The following is a 14,184-nucleotide window of genomic DNA, read 5'->3' on the forward strand; positions in this document are numbered from 1 at the left end:
TACACTGACAAGGTAAGGATGTCATCTGTGGGATGACTCCACCCCCTGCTACACTGACATGGTAAGGATGTCATCTGTGGGATGATACCACACCTTGCTACACTGACAAGGTAAGGATGTCATCTGTGGGATGATACCACACCTTGCTACAATAACATGATACAAAATTTAAATGAAGCATGTGTCATCTTTTGGACTATAAATAATATATGTAAACATATTACATCAAATACAAGTACAAATATCAAAACATACATACAGAAATATGGTTTGGTATGCCTAACAGGCCATATCTGACTTTCAGATTGTAAAATGCCACTCAAAGAAGTAGAAAGGAAGGAAGAAAAGGAAGTAGAGGAAGAAAAAAGAGGTGGAGGAAGAAAAGATGTAAGAGGAAATGGATGAGGAAAAGGTGGAAGAAGATAGTAAGAGCAGAAGAAGACACTGAGGGAAGGTGTTTGAAGAAGAGGGTGAATGTAAGTGGAGAAAGGAGAAAAAGAAGAGGAAAGAGAGCCAAAACTGTTAAATAGATCAATATATAAGTAAACTTTACAATAGCCTTCAACACTTGCTTGTGTATATAAAAATATGGTACAGTAAATAGCAGCTAAGAATTGATTTGGAACTATTACTGACACTCTAGTTTCATGGTCGTATGTTCACTACATATTGATATCTGAAAATGCATTTAACTCATTTTAATAACTGCTCACTCCACACCATATGAATTTTCAAATGCTTAGGATGTTCACTGTGGTGAATACGGTGCATTCATGGAAAATTCATCAATTATCAACAACCCATCAAAATAACCAGTGAATGGGTTGGATCAAATACATAGGAAAACAGATAATTGAGTTAAACCTGATTGCCAATACCATGAGTATGATGTGCAATTAACTGTCCATAATTAGTGTGTGAGGCAATCATGTACCATCTGGTATCCATTGGAAACAGATGTGTACAGGTGTACCTATACAGGTGTAATAGATTCTAACCTCCACATGATGAATAATAAAGTGCTATAACCCTTGTGATTTCCACATGTGACCAATCACATGCAAGGACCACACACATTTGTATAGATGTAAGTGTTCAAAAGTTCATTTGCAATACTTTTGTGGCAATATTTCAGGTAAAAAGATCAAAATTGTACATCTGCCAGAAAGATTCTGATAAACTAACAGAATGTTGACTACAGGACAACATCCTATTTCCATGACAAATGGCAACTTTGTTTTCCCTGAAAGCAATGCATGCAATAATTCCCTGGAGAGAGGTATTACACCTGAAAGTTGAGCCAGGTATAACCCTCTTACTTTGTTATCCTCTTAAAACCATGGAGAATGGAGGATGATTGGACACGCTAACCATCATACACCACAAACGGCCAAACATGACAAGGGGAGAGCCAGATTCGTTACAGGTGTATGGTGTACAGGTGCCACATTGACAGATCAAGACCAGGTCTTTTGGGATAGACTTGTTATAGGTGTACAGTGTACAGGTGCCACATTGACAGATCAAGAACCGTTTTCTCTGAGATAGATTCATTACAGGTGTACGGTGTACAGCTGCCACACCGACAGATCAAGCCCTGGTCTTTGAGACAGATTCATTACAGGTGTACGGTGTACAGCTGCCACACTGACAGAGCAAGCCCTGGTCTCTGAGATAGATTCCTTACAGGTGTATGGTGTACAGGTGCCACATTGACAGAACCAGCCCTGTCTCTGGGATAGATTCATTACAGGTGTATGGTGTACAGGTGTCACATTGACAGGCCAAGCCTTAGTTTCTGGGATATATTCAATGTCTGTCATGAAGATGTGTCTGTTGACGTCATGGATGTTGCTCACTCAGTAATAGAAACATATCTGGCCCTCAACACCTCAACAGGATTGGTTGCTATGGTTACCTTTTCGGAAAAATCTATCTTCTGTCATTCATACATCATGTGAGTATTGTGAACAGGCACAAATACTGAGTTTCTGATGCGTACGATCTCAAAGAAAAGTTGAATGAATGTGTGGTGACAATTATGGATATGGTATGGAAAAGAGGATTTCTGGGCGTGATCATTGTACCACAGAGTGACGATACAACCAATGGAGAAGTTGGATATATCATGAACCAACTTTTCTAAAAACATTTGCCTCTGGTGTACTCAATCAGTACCAACAACAGAAGGAACCAAGATGTCATAAATCATCACTGCTAATCCCTGTCAATCCTGTTTTGAAGATAATGAAAAAGTAAGATCACTACATGCTAAGGTGACCTCTAATGGTCATAGTTTCGAGGGATATACAAGCTATGTCATAAAAAGACAAAAGTGTTACAAGCTCTTCTGAGAGCGAGCCATGAAGTTGAAAAAAATGATATGAGTGGGATGGCAGGTAGCACAAGTGATCAGAAAAAGATATGCAGCAATCTGTTTCGGTCACTCCACCTGGTATTGATTACAGACCTGGCAGCACACAATGTCTACTGACATCAAAGGAGCTTACTGCAGCAGAGAGGACAAAATAATCATCTTAACCATAATTAACGAGGTGAGTGGAAGGTGATATTATTGAATCTTATCACTCTATCCTCTAGTCTACTGCTACAGCCTCCAGCATTCTCGGATGTCACTCATTTCATAGTGGTGGGAAACATAAATGATATGATAAATGATAAAGTTTCAATAAAATCTTATTTGATATGATGCACTGAATGGTAGAAAATATTGAGGATGCTTCTAAGTACCAACTGAAATTGAAAATCATCAATTGATTCATCTGACTTACTAGAAAACACTATCTTAATCAATATGATCAAGTGTGCTAAATTCCAGAGTATTCCAGAGAAATGAAATTAAACAGAAATTCACGCTAGCTGATTTTTCTAAACAGTCTTCAAGCAGTGTTTGTTAAATAGAAATGTATTACATGTGCAAGGTATTCAACAGATTATAATGGTAACCTGTATTCATGCCAAGAAAACAGACAATGAAATATCTCACCTAGCTGCTCATATCTAAAGTAAACCACAGTTATGAAACACTGACATACATATACTCTTCACAAACAGTAGGGGAACCTGACCTTTCAGTTTGAAAAGGAAGTGTAAACATTAACAAATGTTTCAAGTACAGACACCTTATGAACGCACCACCATTTCCCTGTATTACCACCGCTAAACACAACAAAATACCAACAAAAATACCTCTCAAAAGAAGTTAGAGAATACCAGATTCTTTCCTGTTATTAAAGTTAATCAGTCCTTGGAATAATTTCAGTAATGTATAAAAACACAATGACCTTTAACTTCTTTTGGGTACTGAATGAGTATGGCTTTGTGACCTTTAGGAGTACATCATCTATATTAATGGAGAATTGAACATGTACCTTTGGATAGAAGTAGAAAATCTTAACCTCTAGGCTAACCCATTATCCCTATTATCGTATTATCCTATTATCACATTACCACTATTACCATTATCCTACTATCACTTTACCACTTTTATCCTATTATCACATTACCACTATTACCATTATCCTACTATCACTTTACCACTTTTATCCTATTATCACAATACCACTTTTATCCCATTACCATTATTATCCTATTATCCCAATATCCCCATTATTGTATTATCCCATTACTCCTATTATCCCATTACCCAATTATCCCATTACCACTTAAATTAATGTAATAGAAATAACCAGATACCTAACAGACATATTTTGTTTAAAGTATGAATTCTATATCACTATGTCCATTCTATGGGAAGTCACCCAAACTATCAAAATAACTTAAATCTCATAATTTAAATGTTTTATATTTCACTTGCATTATCTTCTGCCCTGTGTGCATTCATCTTCAATGAAATGAATATCAGTAAGAACTGAAAGTCATTATTCCGACCAATGAAACATAATCTTATGTATTTTAATATGATAACACATTATCTTATTTCCAGCAATATTCTGACATTGTAATTTCTACTCCAGAGTATGTGACCAGTGCGAACCATGTCTGCCAACACATCCAATTACTCCGACTTTGTTCCCGACAGCCTAGACATTGTGAACCTCCACACAACCACAGCTCGAATAGTCACCATCACATACCTATCCCTCATGGCCGTGCTGGGAACTGTGGGTAATGTCCTGGTCATTCTCAGTGTGGTCAAGACAAGCAAGCTTAGACGACTGACGTATCTGCTCATCGCCAATCTCAGCGTGGTAGGACTCCTTGTCTGTCTCGTCATTATACCCTTCCATATATTCAACATCGTCTATGTCGGCAAAGTCAACTCAAATATAACTCTGTGTGAGTTTGAAGGATATATGAACTTTATGCTGACTCTAGCCATGTTAGCAAACTCAAATGCAATTGCCCTGAACCGGTTTCTAGTGGTAAATCGACAACAGGCTTCTTCATCCCAGCCCGAACAGACTCGCAATGTTGTCATAATTATTGTCTTACTGTGGGCAATTCCAGCCATGATCTCATTCAGCTGTTTGCCGTATGTTGGATACCATGAATACATTTTGGATTGCTTCTTCCTGGCAACTGAAGATGCTTACTGGTATGTCATCATAGCAATTAGTGCTCCTGCAATCCTAACAACTGTCTTCATTTTAATATCTTATTCATTGATTTTACGAAAAGTACGACAGAGCCGGCTGAAGGTTATGGCCACAATGGCCAAAAGTGCTCAGAGCGAGGATCCCATGTCAAGCTGCAGTGATATTCCGTCTGAAATGAATAACTTCCCACAGCCCTCTACCAGCACCGGTGTCTGCTGTACGACAACCACCACAATCACAGACGTAAAGCAAAGTATAGCAGACAAAATCTCCAGTAAAAAGAAACAGTACAAACGATCAGATTCAAGGAAGAGTTCTCAACAAAGAGTGAATGAACTTCAAATCTCAACGACCCAGGCCAGCAGGACAGTCTGTACGAATCTCACTGGACAAGCTCAGGTTGTCATAACTGTCACGTCCAAGCCACAGAAATGTCGACTGGCTGCAGCCAAGTTTCAACAGGAAGTGAGACTTACTCTACATCTGTTCCTGGTGTTTACGCTGTTCTGTGTGTTGTATCTGCCAATGTGCATGGTTCATATTCTACATGCGGCCATCTTTGTGTCTCCTGATGTGTGGCTGACGTTCTTCACGCTAGCGCTCTCCTTCTCCACAATCACATGGATGTTATACGGTGTGCTCAATAGAGACTTCAGACAAGCCTACGTCAAACTGATATTATGCAAGAAGTAGGGCTAGGATGGTTAAACTGGATACCCAGGACAGGTAGATAATGAATTGGACCTGGGTACCCGTCTCAGTACCCGGATCACCAATGACCATGTAGCTGACACTGAACTGTTTTGGACTGGTTGGAGCACATATACTGAACAGCAAAGAAAGTTTTGAAAAAAATAAATCTCATAAAAGCTAGTATTCATGTTTATGTCCTCTATTTAAAAACTTGCCCCCCAAAATTATGTTTTTTTTAGCTGTTCAGTATATACACATCTGCAGCACATGTGATCTAAACTACACAAACTGTATAAAGTCTTTGTAAGCAGTGGTTTTTCCATCACGAAAGCCCAGTCGTGCACGTCTGTGTCCTATAGACATTTTGTATGTAATTACTATAATTGACTTCAAATCACAGACATTTACACAGAGACCTTTGTAATAAACAATGCACTTATACTGATTGTACAGAGACTTGACCAGAATGAGGGAGTTCTTACTGAACATTGAATATGCTTTACAGCTACTTGACAAGGAATCTAATCTCAAAATACATCCTCAAGGAACAATATTAATTTGTTGCTTGCTCAATCATCGATGAATACAAACATGCTTACTTTGTGCACAAGTTTTCCTGTATGCAATAACAATACACACTCAATCACTGTCTCCGCTAAAACTCTGACTGTCGAATTGGTGTATCAGATTCTGTTACTTAAAACAGATGAAGAGGAGCTTGTAATTCTGTGAGTATTGTCAGTCCCCAGTAAGTTTCACTAGAATCAACACTGACACCGCATCAAAGTACTCCAAAGACTGGGATTGTAGCTCACAACTCCAGCCACTGGATTGTCGTCACCAGATATGAACAGTGTTAACACATTCCATTTTTACCAGTACGACAGCAGCAAGGGACGCCATTACTGATTTTCTGCAACTTGAAAATCAAAAGTTATGGTCTGTGAGAACCTGTGCATTCAGCAGAATCTATTTACTGGGGGACCAGATTGCTTAATTCCTAGAAAACAAATGGGTCAAACAAGCTGCCTGCACAACTCCCAGTTATGGGACATTCCAACACTCTATAGAGTAGATTCCACAAGACTAGGCAACCAAGGCTAAAAAACTTGTCAATCTTTTCAAATCTCTTTTGAATAACTGTGCACAAAAAGGCCACTTGGGTAAAGATGTTTTTCCACCAAAGAAGTTGAAACTGTTTCTCCATTGCAGTGGTCCAAAAATTAACTGACATTTTATTTACAAAGTTATCAAGATCAAAGGTAATTCCACACACTCAGTGTAGGTAATGTGACATTTTTTAATGATTTGCTCTTGAGTGATGTCTGATTCTTGCAGAATAAGCAGTGCTGTAATCATCACACAATTGTAAGTAGACAGCCATTGATAAACCTTTGTCATGCACTTCTTCACAATACCTTATGGCCATGACCCCCAAATAATTGATTTGGAAGCTGATTATGAAACTAGGATTTCAATCCTTACAACTGTCAGGCATCCCCTGAATATTTTTACATTTGTTGTCCTCAAAAAGTGACTTACTGGAATACAGACACTTAAAATTGCAACCATAAATTGTTTATTTATAATAGTCATAGACCTAACATCTTGTCCTCTCACATCGACAGCTGAGTGGAAACAATCTGTAAACAAAGTTTTTGGCCTCCCTTGCACCAGTCACCGAGACACATCCATACTGCTCCATTATTCAGACACTGTGGTAGCTTCTGAGAAGCTTGCAGCAAGCCCTCGGGTTGATTGTGTGATCTCTCTTTGTAGTCCTTTTCTTTCTGCAGCAGTGGTCATAATCTGTGTCATGGGATTGGCAGGGCAGGAATCTAACATGAGAGAATGGATAAGTACTATAAATATACAATTTGTAGTTAAATTTTTAAAACTTATTCTGTTGCTTGTCATGCACTTATCCCATGGTCCTGCAGTGGGTCACAGCTTTCCCTGTGACTATAAGTGGATGACAACTGTGGTGATGTGATGATGATGATGATGATGATGATGCACAAGGAGGCCTGAGTGCAATCTCCAGATTGACTGCATAACTCCTATACTTGTGATGAGTTGCTTCTTCAAAACCCCTTGGCTTTATCAACACAAAAACTCCCTGGGAGTGGGTGCCCCCGAGTAATGTGTTCATTTGTCAGCAGACAAATGTGAAGGTAATCTGGTTTCCTCTGCCTTGCCTGATTTCCAGAAAGCCCCAGTGAGTCTAGTGACTCTAATCTGTGCAGCCCCTCAGCAGTCACATATAAAGATGAAATGGAACATGACTCACGCTACAACTGTTTTAATGTTCATATCCGAGCAACATCAAATGAACCTAGCTCCTTCACTGAAGTTTGATCAAGGATGTGAACAGCAACTTGGGAGTGGAATGCTTCAAAATCCACTAGAATTTTAGGTGATAAAGGTATTCAGTTTTCATTTGTGTTGTCCTTTAGCTGTTGATTTAAGGCCTGAAAATGTCATTTAAAGGAAAACCTGTGTCTCCCCTCTAGCATGACTGACACGATTTTGAAATCTGGACACTTTTATGTGCAAGAACACAGAGTTGTGATGGGGCGTTTTTCCAGGAATCCATATGGAATCGACCAGAACATGATATGCAATGACTTAGACAAAACATTTACAAAATACTAGGACTTTATTTTGGACGCTCAAACACTTATTTGTGTCACTTAAAAATGGACACAATGCGGTCAGTTACATAGTTTACAACTAAACCAATTTATACTATTATATAAGAGTTGAAAAATCACCTAAGGCACATTACTATAGACTCGCCCTTGACCTACAAGAAGAATAACTCTCAACTTCAAACTTTCAAACTTACTTGTGGAAGTAATTATTGATCACCATGCTGCTGTTTTCAATTTGGAATAGACCAGACATGCAAGGTGTGATATGGGACACGTGTACAGTGGATGTAGATGGGGTAACAACTGAAGATTAAGCGGGGACCAAAAGCAACAGGTTAGGGATAGATCGAATGTTTTCATTGCCGGTGACACTTGGAATTGATCCAAACCATTATATGTGTCGAGTGAACATAATCCATACTTCCCTCTGGAGTCGACAGGCCTTGGGAGTATGTAGGGGGCTGTGTGGTGGTTTGATGAACCTAAGCTAAAGTGCTTGGTGAGTTTTTGAGGTATGGCTTAAGGCCTAATGTCAGATAGCTCCTCAGATCACTGCATCTGTCTCCAGATCTCTGACATATCCTCCATCATCATGCTGAAGTCCAGATAGGGATGCAACTGAGTGTCTTAGGAGTGATCCCAAGACACTAGTAGAGTTGGCTGCAATGAACTAGTGGTCTGCAATCACTAGAAGCCTGATGTCTAAATGTCATAGCCCTGCAGTGATTGCCGCATCTAAATCTGGAGGGATTGCTGACATAGCTATGTACAACAAACCTAATGGCTGGTTTGGGAGAGGCAAGGGAGGCGCCAGTGTTGATAACGTTTTTCGACCGAGGATCCAGAAAAAGGGGGTTCCCCAAAGTAAGATTGTAGGATCTCGATACGGATATAGTTGAAGGCTGCGCCATCACTATCAATGGAGGCTGGATTTTTGAATGTATGGCTGATAGACGTACAAATATATCTCAAAGATTTGCTGAAGGGATTGTCACATCCAAAGAGTTCGTCAACGGATCCCGCAGGTTAAGCGAACATTGTATGACCACTACTCGAGAAGCAGCTGCTCATTTAACATTTGGTGAAGTGTCAGCATCCAATGAGAGACAAAAGCCATCGTAGATTCTCACTGAGGTAAGAGTCTTATGGAGCATCTAAAACATTGTCTGTTCCATCTTTCCTCAATCTCTTTGAAGATGACGGCCCATGTTCCATGCCTGGAGTTCTGGTCTGCGAGGCACCAGGACCCCACATTCCTATAGTTGGCAAACTTCTCATTGATGTCCTGATAATGACTACATCTGGATTTCCAAACCAATACTGTCTATGCAGGCAGACTGCAGATCAGATGTAGAAAAATCTTCTTCCACTGATGGAAAACAATCCTTTTCCATGAGAAATTCTTTACCCGTAGTTGTTTTCTGGGATTCAATAGTGACTTTTATTGCTTCAATTTACTGCACATCCATGCTCCAGTGTTACAAGAAAGAGAATGACTACACAAACGAAACACATGATCAACCAAAGGGCACTGTACAAGCTTCTCGAAAGCTACCAGAGTGTCTAGATAAGGGAACAGTAGGTGGGTGTTTGGGTGAATGGTATAAGAGAGGCAAAAAACTTTGTTTATCGTTCGTTTCCACTCATCTGTTGAACATAAGAGAGACAGTACAAGACATGAGATAGGATAAGTTTTAAAAATTAAGTCCTACCCAAGAATGTTATATGAAAGTATGTACATAACAGTGAAGGAAAGTCCATTTCTGATCACCATGACTACAGCTATGTTCCTTACATTCTATGATCGTGATGGACTGAAACATAAAACTGCCTCCATCAACATTAAACACAACTGTTGACAAACTGACCTGAACAAGCACAGCCTTCATCAACATCCATGACAACAGCAAACAAACAGACCTGTTTGGAATTAAAAATGGTTGCCCTCAACAGTCACAACTGCAGACAAAATGTCCTGTTTGGAACTAAGCACAGTCTTATCAACAGCCAGCACCACTGAAGACAAACTGACCTGTTTAGGACTAAGCACAGTCTTATCAACAGCCAGCACCACTGAAGACAAACTGACCTGTTTAGGACTAAGCACAGTCTTATCAACAGCCAGCACCACTGAAGACAAACTGACCTGTTTAGGACTAAGCACAGTCTTATCAACAGCCAGCACCACTGAAGACAAACTGACCTGTTTAGGACTAAGCACAGTCTTATCAACAGCCAGCACCACTGAAGACAAACTAACCTGTTTAGGACAAAGCACAGCTTTGAGGAGTTTCTCCAGAGGCTCTGTGGTCTCCTTGAAGACGTCCACCATAAGGTGCAACAGAGCCATGTTGACATGCTGCTCCAAGTGACAGACCTCATCCAACATCGTCTCACAGACATCCCCTTGCTCTCTCCTGTAACAACAGCAAAGAGTACAAGACACTAAGAATCCATCATTTAGATGGGTTAATATATATGCAAGGTGCATCCTTCACAATTCAGGAATAAAACCTCCAGTTAATGATAAAGAACACCACCTTGACCGACTGACTACCTAAAAGACTCTTGGTGTGTCACCACCAGTTGTGACAGAAAGTGTTAACATGGCATATGATTGACCAAACATTTGTATCTTGTTTCTTCACAGATTAACACAGTTTACACACTGGTATTAAGTTTGTAAAATTATAAATGCAAATGTTATAGTAGCCAGTTCTGACATAGTCCTAAACAACCTCCTTTCAAAATCAGCTGACATTCAACAAAATAACAGAAGCTTATTAAACCCAACTTGCATGAACTTTCATACTAGAAAGCTGAACTGTAGCAAATGATTGCAATTGCTCCTTATTAAGCTAACATATAATGCTGGACCATTTCCTGGAAGAAAAGAGAACAAATCTCACTGAGCCATGGTGTCCAGTAGAAGTAGAGACTCCACGAATGTATCTGACAGCATATCTCAAATGTTTGAACTTTGACCAACACCAAGGTATTACCTGTGGTGACTGTCAGGCAAGGACTGCTTCAGGGACACCGTCAGCTCCAATATCCGCCCTTTAAGTTGCAACACCTGCAACATACAGCACAGACATCTGTAAAACACCTCAAATGGGCTTACAGAATCACACAAAATATATCTGTGGTTATTGTTCTACTGCTCATCTTTGACTTCAGTCAATCAGGTTCATCATGGCTGTGAACAGTTTTTTGTTAGTAATATTCCACAATGACAGCTTACATGCAGAAAAATTCTTTGATGTTTGCCACTTTCATTCAACAAATAAGCACAGGTATGCTCCTGACAACACAAGAATAAACACAATGATTAGGCTCCAAGGGACAAAACTCTGCACGCTGCTTCAAAAGATGAGACAACCATCTCCAGGTCTTATCTCTGACCAACATAATATCAAAGCCAAAAAACATCTTTTACAATCTCAGTTACTTGATATTTGAAACACTCACTCTCTGACAGCTTTGAATGATGACATCACGGTAGTCATCTGTGCAAAGGTGAGCAACAGCCATACTATGTCTTACTATGCCAGCCATCCATGTCTCGAAGTCAGGGTGAATTACCTCCCTTGATTCTTCAGCCAGCGATTCCAAAATCTGCGACATCAACATGGCAATGTGATACACTGAGGGCGCGAATCAAGCACAGTATTGGGACAAACCTCTGGTTGACAAAGCATTCAGCATCTCATCAAGTGAGTATACTACAATAGTGCACTCACACACCCTGAAGTCAGTAATTGTGTTGGCCAGACGAACCAGTGTCTGATACTGTGGATAATACTCAACTCAATCTGCCTTTGTGACATGCAAAATACCAACAAGCCAGTCAATAAGTTCATATTTCACATAAACATTGGTACTACAACTCATGTAATGACGTGGCAATGGTGGTCTGCTCAAGTAATGACAGGTCGGAGGTGAGGTGATACACGGTTTAAGGTTGCATTTAAGAATATTTCGTTCATATGATGATGTGCATGTGTGTGGGTGCTTGTACTAGCCCAGACTTGAGCTGGTTTATAGTGCTAGCTGACTGAGATACCATGCCACAGCTAGGCAAGATTACCCCACCCAGACACATTACACTAACTGTGAGTCGATCTGTCCTTGTACCCATTAATGTCAAGCGCCAGGCAGGGTCCAACAAGTACCATATTGTAACATATTTTGGTATGACATAGTCACAGATCGAACCTGCAATGTTCCGCTCTCTGTGCGGCACTCTATCTACTACATGACACAGCCAGTATGACAGGTGGAAAGAAGAGGCTAGTTTCTATTATAACACTGCATGTAATATAACATACAAATTCACAAATTGTCTGGAATCCTGGAAAATGTCTTATATTTTGCTCAGTTGTTTTTCTGAAAGTTAACACTCACAAAGTCCACTCTGGTAATAAAATATCCAGGTTCTTCAATGTTCAGAGTTGTCTCCCTTGTCTGTTTACTTTCCAAAGCTTCTTGAATGTCTGACAGGGTTGATAGAATCTGACCAATCATGACCTCCTTTCCTGTCTTGAAACAAGAAATTACACTTCAGGAAGGAAATGTTGTTGTCAGTTGAAAAAGCTGTAGCAGTATAGAAGTGGACCTCATTGAGTCACTCACTCACTGAATCATTCACTCATCCAGTCCCTCATTCAACTAGCAGACCACTCACCTAGTCACCCACTCATCTAGTCACCCACTCATCTTGTCAACCACTCACCTAGTCACCCACTCATCTTGTCAACCACTCACCTAATCACCCACTCATCTAGTCACCCACTCATCTTGTCACCCACTCATCTAGTCATCCACTCATCTAGTCACCCACTCATCTTGTCACCCACTCACCCACTCATCTTGTCACCAACTCACCTAATCACCCACTCATCTAGTCACCCACTCATCTTGTCACCCTCTCATCTAGTCACCCACTCATCTGGTCACCCACTCATCTTGTCAACCACTCACCTAGTCACCCACTCATCTAGTCACCCACTCATCTTGCCACCCACTCATCTAGTCACCCACTCATCTAGTTGTCCTCTTGTCATCCAATCATCTTCTCATCTCGTCACCCACTCATCACTTTGCCCACACATTTAGTCTCACTTTCATCCAGTCATCCACTCAAGCAGTCACTCTCCTTTACTGTAGTTTTTTCATATTTTACATGTATTAATGGTTAATTTACAGCTTGTTTTAGTCACGATGTGGCAGAAATATTGCCGATGGGACATTGAATTTAAACTCACTCACTCCTATTACCAACTCATCAGTTGCCTACACTTCAAATGATTTGCCCTTCCTGCCACACAACCAGTGTTGTACACACATGACCTACCTGTGCTTCTGGGTTGCCAGGGTACTTGAGGTACGTCTGTACAGCTGTGTTGAGCCCTGTCAGAGACTTGCGGAGAACGGTCATGCTTGTTATTAGCTGTTCTCGATGCATGGAATTGATTAACTCCTTCTGTCTCCCCTTCATCATGACAATCAATGCCATCACAGACTCTGTTAGACTCTTTAATAAATGGTAAAAAATCTCAGTTGTCATTACGCACAGTTGCACAATACAACGAAAATAATAGCAACATATACAGCCTCACTGTAAGTTCAAACTGTTTACCAACGTCAAGTTAACTTTAGCATGCATTGTTGAATCAATATCTGGTATGAGAGAACAATCACACACCTTGAATGCTGCTACAAGTTCTTTGACACTGGAGACTTGTCCAACCAATCTGACCTTGATCTTGGTTTCACCAACAGCTGCCACCATTCTGTCCACCTCCGCATTGTCAGAAACAAGAAGAACCTATGGGTGTAATAGAACTCTGTCACATCATATATGATGTTAGTGCAGCATGGATAGAGTGCAGTTATCAATGCATTCAAGATCTAAACAAGGATCATTATCAAGATGTATTCAACTGAAGCACTTGAGATACAGATCCAATACCCTTAATTAAAGGGTAAATGAAATAGAGTTCTTTGCAATAGTATTCTATTTTGACCTCCATGGTAGCTTTGAAAAGGAACCAATATATGATGCATCACTGTACAAAAGTTGTATGATCTGAGAACAGTTGTAGAGATTGCATCCAATTTTACATATCACATACTGTTCACTATGAAACTACAGTCTAAGTAAACTTAAGTCTCAGTGTTATTTGTTACACTCCTACACTGGGGCTAACAAAACCTAGTTGGAGGTAGCATCAGGTAACCTTTGAGATTGGCCA

The 14,184-nt window shown here is 40.1% G+C and overlaps 2 protein-coding genes across 2 annotated transcripts in view; one reads left to right on the top strand and one right to left on the bottom strand.

Moving 5' to 3' along the window:
- Nucleotides 1-14,184, bottom strand: part of LOC137266348 (vinculin-like) — a 40,776-nt gene that overhangs the window by 23,891 nt on the left and 2,701 nt on the right. The window contains exons 4-9 of the mRNA XM_067801834.1: nt 13,635-13,757; nt 13,284-13,463; nt 12,335-12,469; nt 11,399-11,545; nt 10,930-11,003; nt 10,188-10,344 (exon numbers count right to left, since the gene is read on the bottom strand). Of these exons, the coding sequence (XP_067657935.1) occupies nt 10,188-10,344; nt 10,930-11,003; nt 11,399-11,545; nt 12,335-12,469; nt 13,284-13,463; nt 13,635-13,757 (816 nt within the window). The remainder of the gene's footprint in view (nt 1-10,187; nt 10,345-10,929; nt 11,004-11,398; nt 11,546-12,334; nt 12,470-13,283; nt 13,464-13,634; nt 13,758-14,184) is intronic.
- On the top strand, nt 2,290-5,453 carry LOC137265864 (alpha-2 adrenergic receptor-like). Its single transcript, XM_067801326.1, has 2 exons — nt 2,290-2,555; nt 3,999-5,453. The coding sequence occupies exon 2, from the start codon at nt 4,020-4,022 to the stop codon at nt 5,271-5,273; it is 1,254 nt and encodes a 417-aa protein (XP_067657427.1). The 5' UTR covers nt 2,290-2,555; nt 3,999-4,019; the 3' UTR covers nt 5,274-5,453.

The sequence above is a fragment of the Haliotis asinina genome, chromosome 15 (assembly GCF_037392515.1).
Source record: "Haliotis asinina isolate JCU_RB_2024 chromosome 15, JCU_Hal_asi_v2, whole genome shotgun sequence".
Classification (NCBI taxonomy): Eukaryota; Metazoa; Mollusca; class Gastropoda; order Lepetellida; family Haliotidae; genus Haliotis; species Haliotis asinina.